At 50.7% G+C, this 27,697-nt stretch overlaps 2 protein-coding genes across 2 annotated transcripts in view; one reads left to right on the forward strand and one right to left on the reverse strand.

The window, feature by feature from the left end:
* The window catches only part of LOC147095465 (uncharacterized), a 31,733-nt gene extending 10,236 nt beyond the window's left edge, over positions 1-21,497 (forward strand). The window contains exons 3-7 of the mRNA XM_085973958.1: positions 10,278-10,316; positions 13,694-13,756; positions 14,548-14,595; positions 18,290-18,322; positions 21,397-21,497. Of these exons, the coding sequence (XP_085830084.1) occupies positions 10,278-10,316; positions 13,694-13,756; positions 14,548-14,595; positions 18,290-18,322; positions 21,397-21,482 (269 nt within the window). The 3' untranslated portion in view covers positions 21,483-21,497. The remainder of the gene's footprint in view (positions 1-10,277; positions 10,317-13,693; positions 13,757-14,547; positions 14,596-18,289; positions 18,323-21,396) is intronic.
* patl2 (PAT1 homolog 2) overlaps positions 1-27,697 on the reverse strand; it is a 136,840-nt gene that overhangs the window by 86,149 nt on the left and 22,994 nt on the right. The window lies entirely within an intron of this gene.

A 27,697-nucleotide genomic window follows, 5' to 3' on the forward strand; every position in this document is an offset into this window, starting at 1 on the left:
TGGAAGTTAAAAAATTTAAAGATGAGCTTGAAAAGTCAGAAGTGAAAGTTAAAAAATTTAAAGATAAAGTTAAGGAATATAAAAAACAATTGGATAAACAACCGGTAGTTCAAGAAAAAGGAAAATGTGTCGGGACCTGGAAGGGATACCCAAGTTTAAATGAAATAAAGGAAGAAGGTTGTAGGAGACAGAGACAAGAAGCAGGTCTTGAGACCGACTCAGAATCCTCTAGTGATTTTAGTGAAAGCGAAGAAAACATTGAAAAACGACCCTTACGACCCCATTTGGCCCCGTTGAGACGGAAAAGGAAAAGAGTAGAAAAGGAGTATGAGAAGAATGAGGATGGGGAAGAAAAGACGAAGTACAAATACGAGTACTTTCAGCAGCATGATCCGGCAGATCCAGAAAAGATAGATAAATGGTCTAAAGAATTGCCTCACCCAAAAAGGGGGGGGGGATGAAAACCTGGGAACAGCTGGAACGTCTGAGGAGTATTTACCAACTCCATCCGTGGGACGGGGTCCAAGTTCTGAGTGTGATGGTTCCCAGTAGAGAGTTAAGGAAGTTACGTGGCCAGGTAAAAATTAGCCTGGGTGATGATGAGCAAGAATTAGATGACGGATGGGATGCGATCAAACTGTGGCTGCAAGCATTCAGCCCTGCAAAAACGGATTGGGGAAAGATTACAGCCTGTCAGCAGAAAGGGACGGAGGAAGTGTTAGAGTACGATGAACGATTTAAAACTAACTGGTTGGAATATTCGGGGCTGAACACAGGAGACGGACATGAGGGGGTAGATGAGAGTACTCTAGGACCCCTGAAAGCTGCCTTTGTTGCCAGTCTAAAGCCAGAACTATCAAAAACATTGAAATTAGTCCTACCCAATTGGGAGGGGGCAACAATAACTTATTCGGCAATGGTGGATAAGTGTAATCAGTTAGACCGGGAAATGGGAGCTAAGGTCCGAGCACTGCAGGCTAAAGAATGGAAAGACGAGGATCCCGATAAGCCATCATCAGGAAAAAAATGCTATTATTGTGGAAAAGAAGGTCATTGGGCCAAGACGTGTAAGGCAAGAATACAAGGACATGGTCGAGGCAGAGGAAGAGGTCAGGGATACTACTCTGATCAAACATATTACCCGACCAATACACCAGAATCCTCCTCGGATGAGTCTCAAGCCAGCAACTTCCTGCAAAGATTTAAGCAACTCACACTGAAACAGCAGGGGGAGTTACTCACAGCAGCAAAACACTCATAGAGCCCGCCCTCGCCCTATCAGTACCTCTCCAGGCACTGATACAACAAAGATCAGATGGAATATATGTAAATATGAGGGTGGGCAATCAGGACATAGACTGTCTAGAGAGACAGAGAGAGAGAGACAGAGATAGAGAGAAAGAGACAGAGCGAGAGACAGAGAGTGAGAGACAGAGAGAGTGAGAGACAGAGAGAGTGAGAGAGAGAGACAGAGATAGAGAGAAAGATAAAGAGAGAAGCGAGAGAGACAGAGAGAGACAGCAAGAGAGAGAGCGAGAGAGACAAAGAGAGAGAGATAAAGAGAGACAGCGAGAGAGACAGTGACAGCGTAACACAAAGAATTCGACCCAACACAATCGTCGCTAAGCAAAAGGAAAAATATCTGTCATATTGGGCAGAAACAACAAAAACCCAAAACAAACTCAATTGCTACTTGGCCCTAAACAGACAATACAACATGGCTGATTACCTGACCATGGTAAAGGATAGCAAACTGAGAAAAACTTTGACAATGTACAGACTTAGTGAACATAACCTGGTGATCGAAAAAGGTAGACACAGACAGACCCGGCTACCAAGAGAGGACAGGATATGCTCTCACTGCAGTCAGGGAGTGGTGGAGACAGAGATGCACTTCCTCACAGCTTGTAGAAAATATCAGGGCATAAGGGAGAACTCCTACCCAAAATTCACAAAAATATGCCCGGATTTCAGAAATTTGAATGACGACCAAAAACTCCCATACCTACTAGGGGAAGAGAGAAATTGTGTAACACTAGCGGCACACTATGTTACAGCTTGCCATAAACAGAGGGACAACCACTAAATATAAGAAAAGAGTATATATAAATTATATGAAAGTATATTTATACACTCAGGGATATATCTGTTTATACACTGTATGGATAGATCTGTATTTTTGTGAACAAACATGAATGTTTTTCGATGCTTTGGCAACATAAGATGTAACTTGTCATGCCAATAAAGCGATTTGAATTGAATTGAATTGAGAGAGAGATAAAGAGAGACAGCAAGAGAGAGAGAGCGAGAGAGAAAGATAAAGAGACAGCGAGAGAGACAGAGAGAGACACAGCGAGAGAGACAGAGAGAGACAGCGAGAGAGACAGAGAGAGAGAGAGAGACTGAGAGAGAAAGATAAATAGACAGAGAGAGAGAGAGACAGAGAGACACAGCGAGAGACAGCAAGAGAGAGAGAGAGAGAGAGAGAAAGATAAAGAGAGACAGCGAGAGAGACAGAAAGAGACACAGAGAGAGAGAGCGAGAGAGAGAGAGCGAGAGCGAGAGCGAGAGCAAGATAAAGAGAGACAGCGAGAGAGACAGAGAGAGACACACAGAGAGACAGCGAGAGACAGCAAGAGAGAGAGAGAGAGAGAGATAGAGACAGCTGCTACTGAAACTAAGTACTCAGCCGGACCCTGACCAGCCCCAGACCAACACAGCCGTCCAAACACCAATCCGAGTGAACCAAATCATTAAAAAATGCAAAGAAACCTACCTGGAACATTGGAACAAAATAACCGAAAGCCAAAGCAGATTAGAATGTTACCGGGCCCTAAAAAGAGAATATAAACTGGCAGACTACCTCACGACCATCAGAGACACAAAACAGAGACAGACCCTCACCAGGTACAGACTAAGCGACCACCAACTGGAAATTGAAAAAGGCAGATACAAGAAATCCTGGCAGCCTAGAGAGAATAGAATATGCGATCAATGTCTGGCTGGCGAGGTTGAAACAGAAATGCATTTCCTCCTAAAATGCGAAAAATTCAACACATCAAGAAACATATTATTCAACAAGCTAAGCCAAACAACCCCAGATTTCAAGGAATTGGATGATCTGTCAAAATTGAGATTAGTCCTAGGAGAAGGAGACAGACCATACCTTGGGGCTAAATATGTAACAACATGTCACAACCTGAGGACTGTTTAAAAGTAAGACTGTTTAAAATTAATATTGAACGTACCAAATGAAGTAGAAAGACTGTTTAAAATTAATATTGTTTAAAAGTAATATTGTATGTACCCAACAAATGTCAAATCGATTGACACCTACAGAATGTTGGAAAACTGTACCTTTTTGCTATGTAAGCTTTGGCAATATGGTTCTCTGTAAACTTTCATGCCAATAAAGCATTTGAACTGAACTGAAACTGAACTAGAGAGAGAAAGATAAAGAGAGACAGCGAGAGAGACAGAGAGCGACACAGCGAGAGAGACAGAGAGACAGCGAGAGAGACAGAGAGACAAAGAGAGCGACAGAGAGAGAGACAGAGAGAGAGAGAGAGATAGAGAGAGAAAGATAGACAGTGAGAGAGACAGAGAGAGACACAGAGAGAGAGAGACAGAGAGACAGCGAGAGAGACAGAGAGAGAGAGAGATAGAGACAGCGAGAGAGACAGAGAGATAGAGAAAGATAAAGAGAGACAGCGAGAGAGACAGAGAGAGAGATAGAGAGAGACAGCGAGAGAGCGAGCGAGAGAGACAGCAAGAGAGAGAGAGAGAGACAGCACGCGAGAGAGAGAGAGACAGCAAGAGAGACAGCGAGAGAGAGACAGAGAGCAAGAAAGAGACAGAGCGAGAGACAGAGAGTGAGAGACAGAGAGAGTGAGAGACAGAGAGAGTGAGAGACAGAGAGAGTGAGAGAGAGAGACAGAGCGAGAGAGAGAGACAGCGAGAGAGAGAGAGAGAGAGAGACAGAGATAGTGAGAGAGAGACAGAGAGAGTGAGACAGCAAGAGAGAGAAAGAGAGTGTGGTATCTTGAGGTGGCCATAGATGGAGACGGACACAGGTTAATTCCGTAACATGGTTTAATCAACACTTGCACATAAAAGCTTCTGCCATGAGGCAGCCAAAAACAAAGAGTACAACCAGTACAGAGCAGACTTAACTCAGGAGACCAATTGCCACAGCACCACCTGGTGGATCAGGTTACTCATAACCTCCCAGGTTACTACACTCCTCCCCCCTTAAGATTGCCGTATGCAATTCTTAAACAATAACCCTTACTAGGTACTACATTTTAATTAACCAGTATGCTCTAACCATGGTTAACCCCTGACTAATTTAACAGGTTTGTATAAGTCTTTTTGGTTGCTTGCGAATCCTTTGTGAACGTCTTAATTCCACTTGTGGTGGATTCTCAGATTCACTCGCACTTGAGATTGGAGTAGTCTCTGATGTTGGTTTTACTCTGTCCCGCTGTGGCCTGGCAGTACCAGTGTCCACTGGCACCTTATAAGCTGTGCTGGGTCCTGGAACAGCCTCCTCTACTGCCCTTTGTTCCATCTGAGGCAGTTCCCCCTGCTGCCGGCTGAAAAGCTGATCCACATGCCGACAAACTCCTCGACCATCCCCTAGTAACACGGAGTATGACACAGGTCCTGTAATGTCCTGGATTAGTCCTGGTATCCATTTAGGTCCATAGCCGAAGTTCCGGGTGTACACAGAGTCCCCTATGGCGAAATGGCGAGCTTTAGTATGTTTGTCATGGTACGCTTTTTGGTTTGTTTGTTTTGTCTCAACCTTGCTTTTGAGATCTGGGTGTATCAGGTCTAATGTGCACCGCAACTTTCTCCCCATCATCAACTCAGCCGGAGAAAGCCCCGTGGTAGCTTGGGGTGTTATACGATAACTAAACAAGGCTCTATTGAGCTTGGTCTCCAGGGTGTCACCTGAGCTCTTCCTCATGAGCTCCTTAAAAGTCTGCACGGCTCGCTCGGCTAACCCATTTGAGGCTCGGTGATATGGAGCCGAGGTGACATGTGTGATTCCATTCCTTACCATGAATTCTTTGCTCCCTTCACTAACAAAACACTGTGCATTGTCGGATACAATCATTTCTGGAATACCATGCGTGCTGAAGCTGTTCCTGAGACAATTCAGTGTGGCATCAGTCGTTGCAGAGCTCACTGGATAAACGTCAATCCACTTTGAGTGAATGTTTACCAGCACCAAAAACATTTTGCCCATAAAAGGTCCCGCATAGTCTATGTGAATTCTCCTCCAGGGTTTGCTGGGCCACTCCCAGGGATGGAGTGGTGCCCTGGCAGGTGCTTTCCTCTGTTCCTGACATATAGTGCATGACTTTACCTTTGACTCAATTTCAGCATCCAAGTTAGGCCACCACAGGTAGCTCCTAGCCAGTCCTTTCATTCTAGTCATTCCTGGGTGCGATTGATGCAACTGTTCCATCAAAGTAGAGCGTCCCCGCTCTGGGACTATGATGCGTGCTCCCCATAGCACACATCCATCTTGGACACTGAGCTCGTGCTGTCTCTGTCTGTACGGTGCGAACTCCGGTCCCTCACGGTGATCTGGCCAGCCTTTCAACACATACTCACGGACCCTTGACAGAACGAGGTCCTTGGCTGTCCAGCCCTGGATTTGCGCTGAAGTCATCAGGGGACTGATCTCCTGATCCAGCATCAGGACGTGCTCCTCAGGGGAAGTACTGCTAAGGAGATTTTGAGAGGGTCAGGCGGCTGAGTGCATCAGCGTTCCCGTTTTCCTTGCCGGCTCTGTACGTGATCCCATATTCATAGGCTCTTAGTATTACTGCCCATCTCATTATTCTCTGTGATGCCATTTGAGGCACCGCTTTCATCTCATTCAGTGAGCTAATAAGAGGCTTGTGGTCAGTACTGATTACAAACTTCCTCCCATATATGTACTTATGGAATTTCTATACTCCAAATATAATGGCTAACCCCTCTTTATCAAGCTGTGAATAGTTCTTTTCCGCACCTGTGAGCGTGCGTGAAACAAACCCGATGGGCCTTTCCGCTCCATCTGGCATGCAGTGGGCCAACACTGCCCCCACTCCATAGGGTGATGCGTCGCAGGACATTATCAGCTCCTTCTTCTCGTCGTAATGCACTAACACCCTGCTGGACTGAAGTAGCTCCTTTGACTGCTGAAATGCTATCGCTTGCTCTGGCCCCCAGCGCCATGGCTCCTCCTTTCTCAGCAGTTTGTGCAGGGGTGCCAGCAGCATCGATAAGTTTGGAAGAAACCAGTTATAATAATTCAGGAGCCCTAGATAGGCTTTCAGTTCAGTCACTGAGGTGGGTGCAGGTGCATCCTGCACTGCCCGCACTTTCCCTGGTAATGGATGGAGGCCTGTGGCATCCACCCGATGTCCCAGGAATGTAACTTCCTTCTCCATGAAACTACACTTACTCCGTTTCAGGCATAGCCCTGCCTCTTCCAGCCGCTGTAGCACTTTGTCCAGTGTTTTTACGTGATCCTGATCGTCACTTCCTGTTAGCAGAATATCACCTAAGTACACGGCCACCTTTGGAATGCCCTGCAGAATGCCCTCCATAGTCCGTTGGAATATTGCTGGGCTAGAACTGACACCAAATGGTAACCTGGCATACGTGAACAGCTCCTTGTGCGTGTTCACCGTGACAAACTTTTTTGATTCTTCATCTAGCAATATCTGCTGATACGCATGACTCATGTCCAGTTTGCTGAATCTTTCTCCCCCAGCGAGCGATGTTAACATGTCCTCCATTCTCAGAATGGGGTACTGTTCCAGTGATGATACTCTGTTCACTGTTAACTTATAGTCACCACACCCTTACATTACCGTCGGGCTTCAATACCGGGACTATTGGTGCCGCCCAGTCTGAAAATTTCACTGGTTCTATTACTTTGTCCTTTAGCAGGCGATCTAGTTCCGCCTCAACCTTGGTTTTCATTGCAAAAGGTACCGACCTTGGTTTAAAGAAATGAGGCGTGGCATCCCTGGCTACATGAATCTTGGCTGTGGCTCCCTTTAAGGTGCCCAGTTCGTCCTTGAACACTAACTCATGCTTCATCAGCACTTCTTGCAGTGCCTCTGTACTGTCCTCCATTTTATTCATTGCCTGCCAGTCCACACTCAACTCACTGATCCACCCTCGCCCTAACAGGTTTGGCCCTGACCCTGCTACCACTACCACCGTAAGCTCTTTGGTGACTCCTTTGTGTTCCACTTGTACTTCGGCCGCCCCCAAAATGTCCACCTTCTGTCCTGTGTAGGTTTTGAGACTAATGGGGCATGTACCTAGCTCTGGTACTTTTGCTTCCCCCCATAGCTTGGCGTACTCAGTCCACAACATTATGGTTACACTGCATCCGGTGTCAATCTCAAACTTTACTTGACCTCCGTTCACTATCAAATACTGAGTGAGAGGAGGTACGTTGGGCCTTGAAGTGTCTATACTGCATATAGTGAAAACCTCCTCACTAGACTCACTAGACTCTTCCTCCTCTTGTATGTAATTTGCCCGCTTTGTGTACTTCTCCCTCCCCCCTTTAGCATGTTTTGCCCCTTTAGCACTGCTTCTCTCACTCACTGCCCTTTTACAGACTTTCTTTAAGTGCCCTATTTTTCCACAATTGTGGCACTTTGCCTTTGCAAACCTGCAGTCCTTTGCATAATGGCTCATCCCGCCACATCGGTAGCAATCCCCAACCCCGACTGGTGGACTTTTCGCGCCAGCTTCCATCTTGAAAACAGCTCCTCCCACTGGTTTACTCCATTTCTCCTTGCTCATACTGTTTAAGTCCTTAATGTCCTTGTTAGCCGTCTCCATGGCTTGTGCTTTTTTAAGTGCCATCTCAAACGTTAATCCTTCTTCTGACAGCAACCTTTGCTGTATACTGTCGTCGTTAACTCCGCATACTAGTCTGTCCCTTAACATGACTGTGAGCGCATTTCCAAAATTACAGTCCTGTGCGAGCTTCCGAAGCTCCTCCACATACTCAGTAACGCTTTCTTCCGGCCTCCTAATCCTCGAATTGAATTTCCATCTCTGTACTATTTCACTAGGTTTCAGATTGAAATGATTCTTTAGTAGACTCACCAACTCGTCAAAAGATTTTTCTCCTGGCCGCTCCGGGCCCAGCAGATTCCTCATCCGTGTATAGGTTTGCACTCCCACACAACTCAGTAAAATGGCCCTTTTCTTTTCAGCACTGTCCACCTCGTTTGCCATAAAGAAATGGCTCAGTATTTCACAATACTCCTCCCAAGACTGCGACTTGCTGTCAAAAGGTGCCACGGAGCCTACCGTTCCTGCCATCCTTGGAGTCTGGTCACTTCAGCCAAAAAATCAAACTCCGTTTCGACTCCCGCGGCCTAGCCTCGTGCTTTTCCGACTAGTTTGCTAACCAACCCGAGCACCTCTTCCGAATACTCCATAACTATGACTGATCCACCAAAACTTTTCCGTCCTTTATTCTCGTCGCCATATGTGGTATCTTGAGGTGGCCATAGATGGAGACGGACACAGGTTAACTCCGTAACATGGTTTAATCAACACTTGCACATAAAAGCTTCTGCCATGAGGCAGCCAAAAACAAAGAGTACAACCAGTACAGAGCAGACTTAACTCAGGAGACCAATTGCCACAGCACCACCTGGTGGATCAGGTTACTCATAACCCCCCAGGTTACTACAGAGAGAGTGAGACAGAGACAGAGAGAGACAAGGAGAAAGAGAGACCAAGAGAGAGAGAGACAAAGAGAGCGAGAGAGAGACAGAGAGAGACAGAGAGAGAGAGTTGGAATAAATGGGTCATTTTCAGATTGGCGGGGTACCGCAAGGATCAATGCTGGGGCTCAGCTATTTACAATCTATATTAATGACCTAGATGAAGGGACCGAGTGTAATGTATCCAAGTTTGCTGATGATACAAAGTTGAATGGAAATGTAAGTTGTGAGGAGGACTCAAAGAGACTGCAGAGAGATATAGACAGGTTGACTGAGTGGGCAAGAACATGGCAAATGGAATACAATGTGGGGAAATGTGAAGTTATCCACTTTGGTAGGAAAAACAGAAAAGCGGAATATTTTTTGAATGGTGAGAAACTGAGAAAATGTTTGCACTCAGAGGGACCTGGGTGTCCTTGTACATGAATCACAGAAATTTAACATGCAGGTACAGCAAGCAATTAGGAAAGCAAATGGTATGTTGGCCTTTATTACAAAGGGATTTGAGTATAAGAGTAAAGACATCTTACTGCAATTATATAGGGCCCTGGTGAGACCACACCTGGACTATTGTGTACAGTTTAGGTCTCCTTACCCAAGGAAGGATATACTTCCCACAGAGGGAGTGCAACGAAGGTTCACCAGACTGGTTCCTGGGATGGGGGGATTGTCCTATGAGGAGAGATTGAGTAGACGAGGCCTACATTCTAGAGTTTAGAAGAATGAGAGGTGATCTAATTAAAACATATAAAATTCTTACAGGGCTTGACAGGGTAGATACAGGGAGGATGTTTCCCCTGGCTGCGGAGTCTAGGACCAGGGGTCACAGTCTCAGAATAAGGGGGTCGGCCATTTAGGACTGAGATGAGGAGAAATTTCTTCACACAGAGGGGGATGAATCTTTGGAATTGGGCTGTGGAGGCTCAGTCGTTGAGTATATTCAAGGCTGAGATCGATAGATTTTGGGGATAATGCAGGAAAGTGGAGTTGATGTAGAAGATCAACCATGATCTTATTGAATAGTGGAGCAGGCTCAAAGGGCCAAATGGCCTACTCCTGCTTCTATTTCTTATGTTCTTATATAGAGACAGCGAGGGAGGCAGAAAGGGAGGCAGAGAGCGAGATAGACAGCGAGAGAGACAGAGAGAGAAAGACAGCGAGTGAGACAGAGCGAGAGAGACAGCGAGCGAGGCAGAGAGCAAAAGACAGCGAGCGAGAGACAGAGAGAGAGAGACAGATACAGAGACAAAGAGAGAGAGAGAGAGAGAGAGAGAGACAATGAACCAGCGATCATGACAGTTTGGGGACTGGGAGTGGGATCTACAGGGCAAAGTATGACTGCATTGCTATGGCCTGCGATACAGAGGGCCTGGGATTTCTTGGGGTCTTGTTGGATGGGAATGAAGGGAAGGGGAAGGGGGAATGGGTGGGAATGTGGGAGAGAGGAAGGGGCATGGATGGGAAGTGGTGTTTCTGATAAACTGAAACGTTGTTTGTGATTTCTTGGATTAGGACTTGGACCCTACGGACGACAGAATGGCTACGGAATGGGTAAGAGTTAAACTGTGCTCATCACCTGCCTCCTCAGATGGAAGAGATTGTCCAGGAGGGGAGTTAGAGGGACCTCCCCAGATACAGGAGTGTGAGAGAGGGGCTAGAGGGACCTCCCCAGATACAGGAGTGTGAGGGAGGGATTAGAGGGACCTCTCCAGATACAGGAGTGTGAGAGACGGGTTAGAGGGACCTCCCCAGATACAGGAGTGTGAGAGAGGGGTTAGAGGGACCTCCCCAGATACAGGAGTGTGAGAGAGGGGGTTAGAGGGACCTCTCCAGATACAGGAGTGTGAGAGACGGGTTAGAGGGACCTCCCCAGATACAGGAGTGTGAGAGAGGTGTTAGAGGGACCTCCCCAGATACAGGAGTGTGAGAGAGGGGTTAGAGGGACTTCCCCAGATACAGGAGCGTGAGAGAGGGGTTAGAGGGATCTCCCCAGATACAGGAGTGTGAGAGACGGGTTAGATGGACCTCCCCAGATGCAGGAGTGTGAGAGAGGTGTTAGAGGGACCTCCCCAGATACAGGAGTGTGAGAGAGGGGTTAGAGGGACTTCCCCAGATACAGGAGCGTGAGAGAGGGGTTAGAGGGATCTCCCCAGATACAGGAGTGTGAGAGACGGGTTAGAGGGACCTCCCCAGATGCAGGAGTGTGAGAGAGGTGTTAGAGGGACTTCCCCAGATACAGGAGTGTGAGAGAGGGGTTAGAGGGACTTCCCCAGATACAGGAGCATGAGAGAGGGGGTAGAGGGGCCTCCCCAGATACAGGAGTGTGAGAAAGGGGTTAGAGGGACCTCCTCAGCTGCAGGAGTATGAGGGAGCGGTTACAGGGACCTCCCCAGATACAGGAGTGTGAGAGAGGGGTTAGTGGGACCTCCCCAGATACAGGAGAGTGAGAGAGATGTTAGAGGGACCTCCCCAGATACAGGAGTGTGAGAGAGGGGTTAGAGGGACCTCCCCAGATACAGGAATGTGAGAGAGGGGTTAGAGGGACCTCCCCAGATACAGGAGGGAGAGAGAGGGGTTAGAGGGACCTCCCCAGATGCAGGAGTATGAGAGAGGGGGTTAGAGGGACCTCCCCAGATGCAGGAGTATGAGGGAGGGGTTAGAGGGGCCTTCCCAGGAACAGGAGTGTGAGAGAGGGGTTAGAGGGACCTCCCCAGATACAGGAGTGTGAGAGAGGGGTTAGAGGGATCTCCCCAGATACAGGAGTGTGAGAGAGGTGTTAGAGGGACTTCCCCAGATACAGAAGTGTGAGAGAGGGGTTAAAGGAACCTCTCCAGACAAAGGAATGTGAGAGAGGAGTTAGAGGGCCCTCCCCAGATACAGGAGTGTGAGGGAGGTGTTAGAGGGACCTCCCCAGATACAGGAGTGTGAGAGAGGGGTTAGAGGGACCTCCCCAGATACAGGAGTGTGAGGGAGGTGTTAGAGGGCCCTCCCCAGATACAGGAGTGTGAGAGAGTGGTTAGAGGGACTTCCCCAGATACAGCAGTGGGAGAGAGGGTGTTAGAGGGACCTCCCCAGATAGAGGAGTGGGAGAGAGGGGTTAGAGGAAGCTCCCCAGATACAGGAGTGTGAGAGAGGGATTAGAGGAGTCTCTGCAAATATCAGACCGTGCTGGTTTTTAGAGAGTTGAGTTACGTGCGAGAAGTGATAGAAGGTACAGAGTGTCTCAACAACAGCAACAACAACTTTATATATTTATATAGCGCCTTTAACATAGTAAAATGTCCCAAGGCATTTCACGGGAGTATTATAAGACAAAAAAAATTGACACCGAGCCACATAAGGAGAAATTAGGGCAGGTGACCAAAATCTTGGTCAAAGGGGTAGGTTTTAAGGAGCATCTTAAAGGAGGAAAGAGAGGTAGAGAGGTTTAGGGAGGGAATTCCAGAGCTTAGGGCCGAGGCAACAGAAGGCACAGCCACCGATGGTGGAGTGATTATAATCAGGGATGCTCAGGAGGGCAGAATTAGAGGATCACCGATATCTCGGGGGGGTTGTGGGGCTGGAGGAGATTACAGAGATAGGGAGAGACGAGGGCCATGGAGGGATTTGAAAACAAGGATGAGAATTTTGAAATCGAGGCATTGCTTAACCGGGAGCCAATATAGTTCAGCGAGCACAGGGGTGATGGATGAACGGGACTCGGTGCGAGTTAGGACACGGGCAGCCGAATTTTGGATGACCTCAAGTTTACGGAGGGTGGAATGTGAGAGGCCAGCCAGGAGTGCGTTGGAATAGTCAAGTCTAGAGGTAACAAAGGCATGGATGAGGATTTCAGCAGCGGATGAGCTGAGGCAAGGGCGGAGACGGGCGATGATACGGAGGCGGAAGTAGGTGGTCTTAGTTATGCCGCAGATATGTGGTCAGAAGCTCTTTTCGGGGTCAAATATGACACCAAGGTTGCGAACAGTGTGGTTCAGCCTCAGGCAGATGTTGGGGAGAGGGACGGAGTCAGTGGCTAGGGAACGGAGTTTGTGGCTCAGGAGGGGTCTTAGCAATAAAGCAGAATGATATGTCTCTAAAGACCCAGTTACTGGCTTCATCGGGTCATAAGTTGTCCCGCAATCCTTTGCTGTCTGAAACCAAAATGCTTTTAGGGCTAATCATAAGAAGTTTAAATGGGAAGAGGCAACTGGGAGACTTGATGTTAGTCTTGAGATTAGATTGAATTCCAATTTCGGATTGGCTCCAAACACTGATCTTTTATTTTGGCCTCACAATCTCTCAAGGCCAATCTACATGGTCATGTTGGGAGCCATTTTGGTTCAAAGGTCAACTATCATTCCACAGAGGGGAAGCAGCCGCGACTTCAATTATGGGCACTGTAACACAGCAGTTACATCACCGGACTAGTCATTCCAGTGTTCAAATCCCACCAGGGCTGTTTGAGCAAATACCGTTCCAAAAATAAATCTGGAAATAAAAAGCAGGGACTGGTAAAAAGCGAGTGTGAAGCTGTCAGATCGTTGTAAGCCCCAACTGGTTCTCTGATGCCACCTTTTAGGGAAGCAAACCTGCCGTCCTTACCCAGGCCTGGCCTATAGGTGACTCCAGTCCCACAGCTGAGGTGATTGACGCTACACTGGCCCTCTGAAGTGGCCCAGCAAGCCATACATTTGTAGTGGTTCAAGAACAGGGCCCACCACCACCATCTCAAGGGGAAACTATGGATGGGGCAATAAAGGCTGGCCTTGCCAGTGATGCCCACATCCCAAGAATGAATAATAAGATTAAGATATAACGTAAAATACCTTACAGCTCTGAGCGAGGGTATGAGGTTCAGTGCCTGACCAATGTCCTGTGATTCAGGATTCCCAGACCCATCGTCAGGATCTGCTAACGTTCCACCAACTTTTACTTTCTTCTCCCAGGAGCTGGCCAAGGATTACCCAGGGGGGCACTGGGCATTGGTGGGAAAGGACCGAGTCCAGCAGGTTAGTTCACAAACTTTATTCTAAATGTCTCAAGATAGGGGAGAGTGTTCACGGGCTGTTGCTACCACTGACTCTACCGACCCATTAAATCCCCTCCCACAGCCCATGTACACTCTCCACTATCATTGACTCGACCCACCCATTTAATCTCCTCCCACAGCCCATGTACACTCTCCCCTATCACCGACTCTCCCCACCCATTTAATCTCCTCCCACAGCCCATGTACACTCTCCCCTATCACTGACTCTCCCCACCCATTTAATCTCCTCCCACAGCCCATGTACACTCTCCCCTATCACTGACTCTCCCCACCCATTTAATCTCCTCCCACAGCCCATGTACACTCTCCCCTATCACTGACTCTCCCACACATTTAATCTCCTCCCACAGCCCATGTACACTCTCCCCTATCACTGACTCTCCCCACCCATTTAATCTCCTCCCACAGCCCATGCACGCTCTCCCCTATCACTGACTCTCCCCACCCATTTAAACTCCTCTCACAGCCCATCTACACTCTCCCCTATCACTGACTCTCCCCACCCATTTAATCTCCTCCCACAGCCCACGTTCACTCTCCCCTATCACTGACTCTCCCCACCCATTTAATCTCCTCCCACAGCCCATGTACACTCTCCCCTATCACTGACTCTACCCACCCGTTCAATCTCCACCCACAGCCCGTGTACACTCTCCCCTATCATGGATGGGGTTACTCAGGAAATGATGGATTGGTTCCTTCTATGAGAGTGCTTAATTTACAAACGCTTTTACTGTCTTCCTGTTTCAGGGTATGGTGCTGGAGCTGGATACCCACTTGGGGCTCTCTCTGTGGGAGGTATGTACTCAGGGGAAATGAAACTGCTTTATAATTTTGAACACCTCTATTAAATCTCCTCTTAACCTTCTCTGCTCTAAGGAGAGCAATCCCAGCTTCTCCAGTCTCTCCACATAACTGAGGCCCCACATCCCTGGTACCATTCTGGTCAATCTCCCCTTAACCTTCTCTGCTCTAAGGAGAACAATCCCAGCTTCTCCAGTCTCTCCACATAACTGAGGCCCCACATCCCTGGTACCATTCTGGTCAATCTCCCCTTAACCTTCTCTGCTCTAAGGAGAACAATCCCAGCTTCTCCAGTCTCTCCACATAACTGAGGCCCCACATCCCTGGTACCATTCTGGTCAATCTCCCCTTAACCTTCTCTGCTCTAAGGAGAACAATCCCAGCTTCTCCAGTCTCCCCACATAACTGAAGTTCCTCATCCCTGGTACCATTCTGGTCAATCTCCCCTTAACCTTCTCTGCTCTAAGGAGAACAATCCCAGCTTCTCCAGTCTCCCCACATAACTGAAGTTCCTCATCCCTGGTACTATTCTAGTCAATCTCCTCTGCACCCTCTCTAAGGCCTTTGACATCCTTCCCAAATTGTGGTGCCCTGCTCTAAGACACAATACTCCAGCTGAGGCCTCCCCCAATGATTTATAAAGGTTTAACGTACTTTCCTTGCTTTTGTGCCCGATTCCTCTGTTAATAAAGCCAAGGCTCACAAAGCTTTTTCAGCGACCTGTTCGACTTGCCCTGCCACCTTCAAAGACTTGTGTACATGCTCTCTCCGTTCCTGCACCCCCTTAAAAATTCCTTTCATCTCCTGGCTCCTACTGTCAGCTCGCGTTGCCAACACACCAGGATTGGCCTGGAATCTCCAGGTCTTGCAAATTACTCTCCAGGACACTGCTGCGAGCAAACACAGGGGAAAAAATTAATGAGGCATTAAAAGAAATGTGGGTTTTTTTCATTTTCCTTGAACACTTTTGGTGATTAATTATAAAATTATTGGTGTTGGGGGGGTGGGGTAAAGGATGTTTGACTGACTCATCCAGTAACAAAGAAAGTCTTGCATTTCTATAGCGCCTTTCACAACCTCAGGACGTCCCAAAGCGCTTCACAGCCAATGAGGTGCTTTTATGACAGTGTGGTCGCTGTTGTAATGTAGGAAACGCGCCACGCAAGTGCCAGGCAATGATTATCTCCAACAAGCGAGAGTCTAACCATCGCCCCTTGACATCCAACGGTATTGCCATCGCTGAATCCCCCACTATCAACATCCTGGGGGTCACCATTGACCAGAAACTTAACTGGACCAGTCACATAAATACTGTGGCAACAAGAGCAGGTCAGAGGCTGGGTATTCTGCAGCGAGTGTCTCACCTCCTGACTCCCCAAAGCCTTTCCACCATCTACAAGGCACAAGTAAGGAGTGTGATGGAATACTCTCCACTTGCCTGGATGAGTGCAGCTCCAACAACACTCAAGAAGCTCGACACCATCCAGGACAAAGCAGCCCTCTTGATTGGCACCCCATCCACCACCTTAAACATTCACTCCCTCCACCACCGGCACACCGTGGCTGCAGTGTGTACCATCTACAAGATGCACTGCAGCAACTCGCCAAGGCTTCTTCGGCAGCACCTCCCAAACCCGCGACCTCTTCCACCTAGAACGACAAGGGCAGCAGGCACATGGGAACACCACCACCTCCAAGTTCCCCTCCAAGTCACACACCATCCTGACTTAGAAGTATATCGGCCGATCCTTCATCGTCGCTGGGCCAAAGTCCTGGAACTCCCTCCCTAACAGCACTGTGGGAGTACCTTCACCACACGGACTGCAGCGGTTCAGAAGGCGGCTCACCACCACCTTCTCAAGGGCAGTTAGGGTTGGGCAATAAATGCTGGCCTTGCCAGCGCCGCCCACATCCATAAACGAATTTAAAAAAAAGCCAATTTGCGCACAGCAAGCTCTCACAAATAGCCATGTGATAATGACAGATCATCTGTTTTTTTAGTGATGTTGGTCCAGGGATAAATATTGGCCCCAGGACACCGGGGAGAACTCCACCTGCTCTTCTTCAAATAGTGGCCGTGGGATCCTTTACGTCCACCTGAGAGGGCAGACGGGGCCCTCAGGTTGAACATCTCATCCGAAAGGCGGCACCTCTGACAGTGCAGCACTCCCTCAGTACTGCCACTCCCACAGTGCAACGCTCCCTCAGAAGTGCCCCTCCGACAGTGCAGCGCTCCCTCAGCACTGCCCCTCCGACAGTGCAGCGCTCCCTCAGTACTGCCCCTTCGACAGTACAGCACTCCCTCAGTACTGGCCTCCGACAGTGCAGCGCTCCTTCAGTACTGCCCCTCCGACAGTGCAGCGCTCCCTTAGTACTGCCCCACCAACAGTGCAGGGCTCCCTCAGTACTGCCCCTCCGACAGTGCAGCGCTCCCTCAGTACTGCCCCTCCGACAGTGCAGCACTCCCTCAGTACTGGCCTCCGACAGTGCAGCGCTCCTTCAGTACTGCCCCTCCGACAGTGCAGCGCTCCCTTAGTACTGCCCCACCAACAGTGCAGGGCTCCCTCAGTACTGCCCCTCCGACAGTGCAGCACTCCCTCAGTACTGTCCCTCCGACAGTGCAGCGCTCCCTCAGTACTGTCCCTCCGACAGTGCAGCGCTCCCTCAGTACTGCCCCTCCGACAGTGCAGTGCTCCCTCAGTACTGCCCCTCCGACAGTGCAGTGCTCCCTCAGTACTGCCCCTCCGACAGTGCAGCGCTCCCTCATTACTGCCCCTCCGACAGTGCAGCCCTCCCTCAGTACTGCCCCTCCGACAGTGTAGCGCTCCTTCAGTACTGCCCCTCCGACTGTGTAGCACTCCCTCAGTACTGCCCCACCGACAGTGCAGTGCTCCCTCAGTACTGCCCCTCCAACAGTGCAGCGCTCCCTCAGTACTGCCCCTCTGACAGTGTAGCGCTCCCTCAGTACTGCCCCACCGACAGTGCAGTGCTCCCTCAGTACTGCCCCTCCGACAGTGTAGCGCTCACTCAGTACTGCCCCTCCGACAGTGCAGCGCTCCCTCAGTACTGCCCCTCCGACAGTGCAGTGCTCCCTCAGTACTGCCCCACCGACAGCGCAGTGCTCCCTCAGTACTGCCCCTCCGACAGTGTAGCGCTCACTCAGTACTGCCCCTCCGAAAGTGCAGCGCTCCCTCAGTACTGCCCCTCCGACAGTGCAGCGCTCCCTCAGTACTGCCCCACCGACAGTGCGGTGGTCCCTCAGTACTGCAAGGGAAATGTCAGCCTAGATTTTTTCGCTCAATTCTCTGGAGCGGGACTTGAACCCACAACCTCCTGAGTGCTCACCACTGACCCCCAGCAAGAGTCAGTTTGCTTTCCGATTGGCCGAGGGAAGGTGGTGCCCCGTGAGGTTGGCGCAACGGAGGGAGGGTGGGGGCGGGGCATGTGACAAATCCTCTCGGCATACATTCAACCAAAGCTGGCAACCCAACTCTCAGCAATCTGTCAAAAGCCAAGCTTGGCGTCAATGAGCCACCTCTGCCTAATTTACCTGCTGTCGCCGCCCACTGCTTTCAAACTTGGCACCCTCTGTGCCTCTGGGCCTCGGCCTATCTCTCAGAAGTCTCAACGGAGGTAGAGTCTGCGTCCGTCTCCCCAGTCCAGCGGCTGACTTCTCTCTGTCTTTCAGTTCCAGGGGGCGTCGCTGGAAAAAGGAAACCAGGTAATTCCCAGCTCTTTCCGGTTCCCTTGTCAATCTGTGACCTTGATTGAGGTCATGGGGTGGGGTTGTGGGTACCAGTGATTGAGGTTCAGAAAAAGACTCTGGAGGTTGGGATCGAACCCTTTGTGAAAAGAGGGAGCTCCGAGGAACAGCAATTAGGGTTTCCCAGATTCGGAGGGGAATTGAGAAGGTTGTCCACCTGAGGTGAAGGGGGTACAAATCCCGGGGGACTGAGAGTGAGATTGGTTAGGATGGGGGAGCGTATTACCAAAAGGGAAAAATGAGGGGGGGAATCATATACCAGGTAAGGACGTTGAAGGGGGACAAGTGGCAATTAGATGGGATTGTGGGGCGGCAGAAGGGATTGAGGGATATGAGGAGAAGGTGGGGATGGGGATAGGGGAGAAGGTGGGTAGGTGGGGTTGAGTGATATGGGGAGAAGGTGGGTAGATGGGGTTGAGGGATGTGAGGAGTAGGTGGGGTTCAGGGATATGGGGAGAAGGTGGGCAGGTGGGGTTGAGGGATATGGGGAGAAGGTGGGTAGGTGGAGTTGAGTGATATGGGGAGAAGGTGGGTAGGTGGGGTTGAGGGATATGGGGAGAAGGTGGGGATGGGGATATGGGAGAAAGTGGATAGGTAGGGTTGAGGGATATGGGGAGAAGGTGGATGGGTGGGGTTGAGGGATATGGGGAGAAGGTGGGTAGGTGGAGTTGAGTGATATGGGGAAAAGGTGGGTAGGTGGGGTTGAGGGATATGGGGAGAAGGTGGGGATGGGGATATGGGAGAAAGTGGATAGGTAGGGTTGAGGGATATGGGGAGAAGGTGGATGGGTGGGGTTGGGGGATATGGGGAGAAGGTGGGTAGGTGGGGTTGAGGGATATGGGGTGAAGGTGGGTAGGTGGGGTTGAGGGATATGGGGAGAAGGTGGGTGGGTGGGGTTGAAGGATATGGGGAGAAGGTGGGTGGGTGGGGTTGAGAGATATGGGGAGAAGGTGGGTAGGTGGGGTTGAGGGATATGGGGAGAAGGTGGGTAGGTGGGATTGGGGATATGGGGAAAAGGTGGGTAGTTGGGTTTGAGGGATGTGAGGAGTAGGTGAGGTTGAGGGATATGGGGAGAAGGTGGGTAGGTGGGGTTGAGTGATATGGGGAGAAGGTGGGGATGGGGATATGGGAGAAAGTGGATAGGTGGGGTTGAGGGATATGGGGAGAAGGTGAATGGGTGGGGTTGGGGGATATGGGGAGAAGGTGGGTAGGTGGGCTTGAGTAATATGGGGAGAAGGTGGGTAGGTGGGGTTGAGGGATATGGGGAGAAGGTGGGGATGGGGATATGGGAGAAAGTGGATAGGTGGGGTTGAGGGATATGGGGAGAAGGTGGATGGGTGGGGTTGGGGGATATGGGGAGAAGATGGGTAGGTGGGCTTGAGTGATATGGGGAGAAGGTGGGTAGGTGGGGTTGAGGGATTTGGGGAGAAGGTGGGTAGGTGGGGTTGAGGGGTATGGTGGGTAGGTGGGGTTGAGGGTTCTGGGGAGTAGGTGGGGTTGCGGGATATGGGGAGAAGGTGGGTAGGTGGTGTTGGGGATATAGGGAGAAGGTGGGTAGGTGGGGTTGAGGGATCTGGGGAGAAGGTGGGTAGGTGACATTGAGGAATCTGGGGAGAAGGTGGGTAGGTGGCGTTGAGGGATCTGGGGAGAAGGTGGGTAGGTGGGGTTGGGGATATTCGGAGAAGGTGGGTGGGTGAGGTTGAGGGATATGGGGAGAAGGTGGGTAGGTGGGGTTGAGGGATATGGGGAGAAGGTGGGTAGATGGCATTGAGGGATTTGGGGAGAAGGTGGGCAGGTGGGGTTGAGGGATCTGGGGAGAAGGTGGGTAGGTGGTGTTGAGGGATCTGGGGAGAAGGTGGGTAGGTGGGGTTGGGTATATGGGGGAACATGGGTAGGTGTGTTTGGGGATATGGGGAGAAGGTGGGTGGGTGGCGTTGAGGGATCTGGGGAGAAGGTGGGTAGATGGGGTTGGGGATATGGGGAGAAGGTGGGTAGGTGGGGTTGAGGGATCTGGGGAGAAGGTGGGTAGATGGGGTTGGGGATATGGGGAGAAGGTGGGTAGGTGGGGTTGGGGATATGGGGAGAAGGTGGATAGGTGGGGTTGAGGGATCTGGGGAGAAGGTGGGTAGGTGACATTGAGGAATCTGGGGAGAAGGTGGGTCGGTGGGGTTGAGGGATCTAGGCAGAAGGTGGGTAGGTGGGGTTGGGGATATTCGGAGAAGGTGGGTGGGTGAGGTTGAGGGATATGGGGAGAAGGTGGGTAGGTGGGGTTGAGGGATATGGGGAGAAGGTGGGTAGGTGGGGTTGAGGGATCTAGGCAGAAGGTGGGTAGGTGGGGTTGGGGATATTCGGAGAAGGTGGGTGGGTGGGGTTGAGGGATATGGGGAGAAGGTGGGTAGATGGCGTTGAGGGATTTGGGGAGAAGGTGGGTAGGTGGTGTTGAGGGATCTGGGGAGAAGGTGGGTAGGTGGTGCTGAAGGATATGGGGAGAAGGTGGGTAGGTGGGGTTGAGGGATATGGGGAGAAGGTGGGTACGTGGGGTTGAGGGATTTGGGGAGAAGGTGGGTAGATGGCGTTGAGTGATCTGGGGAGAAGATGGATAGGTGTGGTTGGGGATATGGGGAGAAGGTAGGTAGGTGGGGTTGAGGGATCTGGGGAGGAGGTGGGGTTGGGTATATGGGGGAACATGGGTAGGTGTGGTTGGGGATCTGGGGAGAAGGTGGGTAGATGGGGTTGGGGATATGGGGAGAGGGTGGGTAGATGGGGTTGGGGATATGGGGAGAAGGTGGGTAGGTGGCATTGAGGGTCTGGGGAGAAGGTGGGTAGGAAGGGTTGGGGATATGGGGAAAAGGTGGGTAATTGGGGTTGAGGGATCTGGGGAGAAGGTGAGTAGGTGGGGTTGATGGAGAATTGATTTTCTTCAAAGCAGATGTAAATCCTGGGGAATCGCACTCTGCGACCTCTGACCCAGGTGCTTTCAGTGACCATTAACTGAGACCAAATCCCAAAGAGAACTTCTTTTGTGTTCACAGGTTATGGAATTCGTGGCAATGGATACCCAACAGGCTTCCAGAACGGATACATGAATGGTAAGGAAAGCCGGCAGATGGTACATTGAGACAGTATCAGGGATGAGGGGGCTTCAGATATGAGAAGCGACGAGGGAAACTGGGATGAGGGATATGGGGAAAAGGTGCATTTGTGGGGTTGTGAGATATGGGGAGAATGTGGGTAGGTGGTGCTGAGGGTTATGGGGAGGAGGTGGGCCGTTGGAGTAGGCCATTCAATCAGGCTCATATTGTTGGTTCAAATGACTGCTCTACCCACGGTAGCCTCCATGAGTTGACCTTTGCCTTGGTCGCTGAAGACAAAGCCACTCTTGTGTGTTCTCAGGGCCAGTTCCGTCACAGGAGACGGGAATTGTTGATCTTTAGCTGGCCTTCTGTCAACCTGTGCCCAGTTAAATATTAATGCTTTTTGTTGAGGTTTGGGTTACACAAACAAGGGTCCTGTGTCCTCGCCGGCCCCTCCCTCTCTCTGTGCTATTGAGCGCAATCATTCCCGTTGACTCACCTTTGGTTTAAGAGTTCTCATTGTCACAGTCCGCAGACGACGTCTCCCACCCGACACACACTCCCCCCACCCCCCAGACCCTCTCCCATGCCCACCTGGCTCAAAGTCAGCTGCCAATTGGCCTCAGTGCTTTCCCTCAGACTGGGAACTGATTCAGATTATCCAGTGTTTCTAATCAAGTCTCTCTCCCTCTCACTGTCTCTGTCTCTTGATAAGCCTGGATAGAGGGGATAGGATGGGCCGAATGGCCTCCTTCCGTTCTGTAAATTTCTATGATTCTATGATTCTCACTCTCTCTCTGTCTCTCTCTGTCTCTCTCTCTCTGTGTCTCTCTCTCTCTCTGTCTCTCTCTCTCTGTCTCTCTCTCTCTGTCTCTCTTTCTCTGTCTCTCTCTCTCTGTCTCTCTCTCTCTTTCTCTCTCTCTCTTTCTCTCTCTCTCTTTCTCTCTCTCTGTCTCTCTCTCTCTTTCTCTCTTTCTCTCTCTCTGTCGGTCTCTCTCTGTCTCTCTGTCTCTCTCTCTCTCTCTCTCTCTTTCTCTCTCTCTGTGTCTTCCTCTGTCTCTCTCTCTCTGTCATTGATGCGCCTCAATAACTTCAAGGCTCAAAGTTAACTGGATAAAACAAGGCTTTTATTAGCAAAGAAAGATGCCTGTGTCTTCACCTAGCATTCTGCTGTTCTGCTGCAAGACAAGCCTGGGCTTGTCTTAAGTAGGGCCAGGTATGGGCGGAGCCGACACACCCAATGGGGAGAAAGGGGGCGGTGCACTATATACAATAAAAGGTAAAACACAGGAGCAGGCAATACAATATATGTAGTTAAATACAGAGTCTGATGAATGACATATTTCATCACATTCACCCCTTCTACAGATTTAGTCTGTCCGGGGGTGTGATAGTCCTCTGTGACCGACGTAACGGTTGCGGTGCCGCGGGTGCCGGCTGGGTGTCCCAGGTGACCTCCTGGGTCTCTGGCGGGGGCGCCACCGGGGTTGTTGAAGGAGTAGGTGGTGGGGGTACCGTTGGCTGGTGTTCTTCCGGGGGTGATGAAAGAATAGTGGGTGGAGTGGGTGGGTAATAGTTGTTGTGGTTGTTGTCGTTGTTTCTGTTGTTGTTGTAGTCATTGTCGTTGTTGCTGTTGTTACCGGCTGGGGCGACGTCTTTTATGGACACAGTGTCCTCCCGTCCGTCGGCGTGCCGGACATATGCGTATTGGGGGTTGGCGTGGAGCAGGTGCACTGGCTCCACGAGAGGGTCCGTCTTGTGGCCCCTCACATGCCTTCGCACGAATACCGGACCCGGGGTGGAGAGCCATGACGGCATGGATACGCCTGAGGTGGATTTCCGGGGAAACACAAACATTAGCTCATGAGGCGTGGCATTAGTGGCAGTACACAATAGTGACCGTATTGAGTGGAGCACATCTGGGAGGACTTCCTGCCAGCAGGAGATAGGGAGGCCCTTGGTCCTTAGAGTTAGAGTGACTGCCCTCCATACTGTCCCGTTCTCTCGCTCCACCTGACCGTTACCCCGGGGGTTGTAGCTGGTGGTACGGCTCGTGGCAATCCCCTTGGACAGCATGTACTGGCGTAGCTCTTCACTCATGAAGGACGCCCCCCTATCCGTGTGGATATAGCTTGGCATTCCGAACAGGCAGAACAGGCTGTTGAGGCATTTAATGACCGCGGCGCTGGTCATGTCTGGGCAGGGGAAGGCGAATGGGAAACGGGAGTATTCGTCCACAATGTTCAGGAAGTAAACATTGCGGTCGACGGACGGGAGGGGGCCCTTGAAATCTAAGCTAAGCCGCTCAAAGGGCCGTGTAGCTTTGATTAGGTGGGCTCCGTCAGGGCGGTAGAAGCGAGGCTTGCACTCAGCGCAAGTGCGGCAGTTCCTGGTCAGAGACCGGACTTCCTCAATCGAGTAGGGTAAGTTGCGGGACTTTATGAAGTGGAACAGCCGTGTGACCCCTGGGTGGCAGAGGTCGTTGTGGAGGGTCTGTAGCCGATCCCCGGTGGCGTTGGCACACATCCCTCGTGAGAGGGCGTCGGGGGATTCGTTAAGGGCCCCCGGCCGATATATGATGTCGTACTCAAAGGTGGAGAGCTCGATCCGCCACCTAAGAATTTTATCATTTTTAATCTTCCCCCTCTGTTTATTATTGAACATAAACGCTACCGACCGCTGGTCGGTAAGTAGGGTGAAGCGTTTGCCGGCTAGGTAGTGCCGCCAGTGGCGCACTGCCTCCACGATGGCTTGGGCCTCCTTTTCCACGGAGGAGTGTCTGATCTCGGGCCCCTGGAGGGTCCTCGAGAAGAAAGCTACGGGCCGCCCCGCCTGGTTGAGGGTGGCCGCCAAGGCAAAGTCAGACGCATCACTTTCCACTTGAAAGGGAGTGTTCTCGTCCACTGCCTGTAGCATGGCCCGCTCAATACCCTGCTTAATGCTTTTGAAGGCAGCGTGGGCCTCAGCAGAGAGCGGGAAAGAGGATGCTTTCAAGAGGGGGCGGGCTTTATCGGAGTAGTTAGGGACCCATTGGGCATAATACGAGAATAACCCCAGGCACCTTTTCAGGGCTTTGGGAGTGTTGGGCAGGGGCAGCTCCCGTAGGGGGCGCAATCGGTCGGGGTCTGGTCCGATTTCCCCATTCTCCACCACGCTGCCTAGTATGCAGAGGCGCGTGGTGTTGAAAACGCACTTGTCCTCGTTGTAAGTGAGGTTGAGTTTTTGTGCGGTTTTCAGAAACCTCGCGAGGTTTGAGTCGTGGTCCTGGTGGTTGTGGCCGCAGACGGTGACGTTGTCGAGATAGGGGAAGGTTGCCTGCAAGTGGTGGTCATCGACCATGCGGTCCATCTCCCTCTGAAAGACCGAGACCCCATTCGTCACCCCAAAGGGGACTCTGAGGAACTGGTAGAGGCGTCCGTTTGCCTCGAAGGCGGTGTACGAACGGTCCTCTGGTCTGATAGGGAGCTGGTGGTACGCTGACTTGAGGTCGATAGTGGAGAACACCCGGTATTGGGCGATTTGGTTCACCATCTCGGATATGCGGGGTAGCGGGTAGGCGTCTAGTTGGGTATAGATGTTGACTGTTTGACTATAATCAATCACCATCCGCTTCTTCTCGCTACCCCTCACCACCACCACTTGGGCGCGCCACGGGCTGTTGCTGCGTTCAATAATGCGCTCCCTCAGGAGCCTGTCTACCTCGGTCGCGATAAACCGCCTGTCCTCCCAGCTGTACCTCCTGCTTTCGGTCGCTATTGGCCGGCAGTTAGGGGTAAGGTTCGCGAATAGCGAAGGCGGCTTTACCTTCAGGGTAGCCAGACCGCACACTGTGAGGGGCGGCTGGGTCCCACCGAAATTGAGCGTGATGCTTTGGTGGTGGCACTGAAAATCCAGGCCCAAGATCACGCTCACACATAAATCCTTCATAATTAACAGTTTAAAATTATTATATACAGTGCCTTTAACGGACAATCGTACCACGCAGTAACCCGCAATAGTCGATATCTGGGTTTTGTCGGCCATAGAGATCGTGCCCTGAGTAGGGACTATAGTTAGAGAGAGTCGTTATACCAGACCAGGGTGAATGAAGCTCTCCGTGCTCCCGCTGTCAATTAAACATTTAACCTTGCACCCGTTTACCTCGATGTCCACCATCGATTTGGATAGTGGGTGCGGTCTGGACTGGCCCACTGTGATCGACGCCACTGTAGTGCCCTGATCGGGACAAGATGGTGGGCCACACGAGGCTGGGTAAGATGGCGTCCACGATGTCTGCTCGCGAGATGGCGAACCCCACGAGGTCGGACAAGATGGCGTCCCAGATGGCCGCTCCCACGGCGCGCATGCGGCGGTGGCGGGTTTGCCTGCGGGGTTCCCTCTGCACACCTTCCCAAAGTGCCCCTTCTTACCGCACTTATAACAGGTGGTGCCTTTCGTCGGGCACAGGTTCCTGGTGTGCTTCGGCTGCCCGCAGAAGTAGCATTTGGGGCCCCGATGCATCGCGGCGGTCGTAGGGCTTCTGGGGGGAGAGCAGGGCCCCGACGGTGTTGGGCTACCGGGCGGGGAAGATGTCTTCCAACATGGCGGCGCCCTTGGTGCGTACGAGGCGGCGTGGGCCGCGCGGCCTGAAGAGTAGGAGTCAGAGTTCTTCTGAGCCACATCCAGCGATCGCGCTGTGTCCACAGCCTGTGTCAGGTCTAGGCCCGTTTTCTCTAGCAGTCTCTGCCGGATGTAATTAGAGCTAAGGCCTGCGATAAAGGCATCCCGAATAAGCTCGTCTGTGTATACCGTGGCTTTCACGTCTTTGCATTTGCAGTCTTTGCCAAGCACTTTTAGGGTGAGTAGAAAGTCCTCTAGCGACTCTCCGGGTCGCTGTGTGCAGGTAGCAAGCAGATGCCTGGCGTACAACTCGTTGGTAGGCCGCTGATAGTGGGCCTTTAGAATGTTGCAGGCATCCAGGTAGGTGGCGGCGTCTTGGATGAGTGGAAAAACCCGGTGGCTTACCCGATTCTGCAGGATCCTGAGTTTCACATCTCCGGTGGCTTTAGAGGCTGTGACGGCTTCGGAGTTGGCCATAAAAAATTCCAAGCACTGGAACCAGTGTCCAAACCGTGCCGATGCATCCGAAGCATGCGGGTCCAAATCCAAGTGTTCCGGTTTCAAAAGTTGATCCATCGTTGAAAGTTTACTAATAAAATTGATGTGCCTCAATAACTTCAAGGCTCAAAGTTAACTGGATAAAACAAGGCTTTTATTAGCAAAGAAAGATGCCTGTGGCTTCACCTAGCATTCTGCTGTTCTGCTGCAAGACAAGCCTGGGCTTGTCTTAAGTAGGGCCAGGTATGGGCGGAGCCGACACACCCAATGGGGAGAAAGGGGGCGGTGCACTATATACAATACAAGGTAAAAACACAGGAGCAGGCAATACAAGCACAGGAGCAGGCAATACAATATATGTAGTTAAATAGAGAGTCTGATGAATGACATATTTCATCACAGTCTCTCTCTCTCTCTCTCTCTTTCTCTCTCACTCTGTCCAATTCCAATTCCAATTAAAATGCTTTATTGGCATGAAAGTTTACAGAGAACCATATTGCCAAAGCTTACATAGCAAAAAGGTACAGTTTTCCAACATTCTGTAGGTGTCAATCGATTTGACATTTGTTGGGTACATACAATATTACTTTTAAACAATATTAATTTTAAACAGTCTTTGTACTTCATTTGGTACGTTCAATATTAATTTTAAACAGTCTTAATTTTAAACAGTCCTCAGGTTGTGACATGTTGTTACATATTTGGCCCCAAGGTATGGTCTGTCTCCTTCTCCTAGGACTAATCTCAATTTTGACAGATCATCCAATTCCTTGAAATCTGGGGTTGTTTGGCTTAGCTTGTTGAATAATATGTTTCTTGATGTGTTGAATTTTTCGCATTTTAGGAGGAAATGCATTTCTGTTTCAACCTCGCCAGCCAGACATTGATCGCATATTCTATTCTCTCTAGGCTGCCAGGATTTCTTGTATCTGCCTTTTTCAATTTCCAGTTGGTGGTCGCTTAGTCTGTACCTGGTGAGGGTCTGTCTCTGTTTTGTGTCTCTGATGGTCGTGAGGTAGTCTGCCAGTTTATATTCTCTTTTTAGGGCCCGGTAACATTCTAATCTGCTTTGGCTTTCGGTTATTTTGTTCCAATGTTCCAGGTAGGTTTCTTTGCATTTTTTAATGATTTGGTTCACTCGGATTGGTGTTTGGGCGGCTGT

Source organism: Somniosus microcephalus, unplaced genomic scaffold (genome assembly GCF_052327205.1).
Source record: "Somniosus microcephalus isolate GS21.2 unplaced genomic scaffold, FLI_Smic_1.0 unresolved_chr1, whole genome shotgun sequence".
Taxonomy (NCBI): domain Eukaryota; kingdom Metazoa; phylum Chordata; class Chondrichthyes; order Squaliformes; family Somniosidae; genus Somniosus; species Somniosus microcephalus.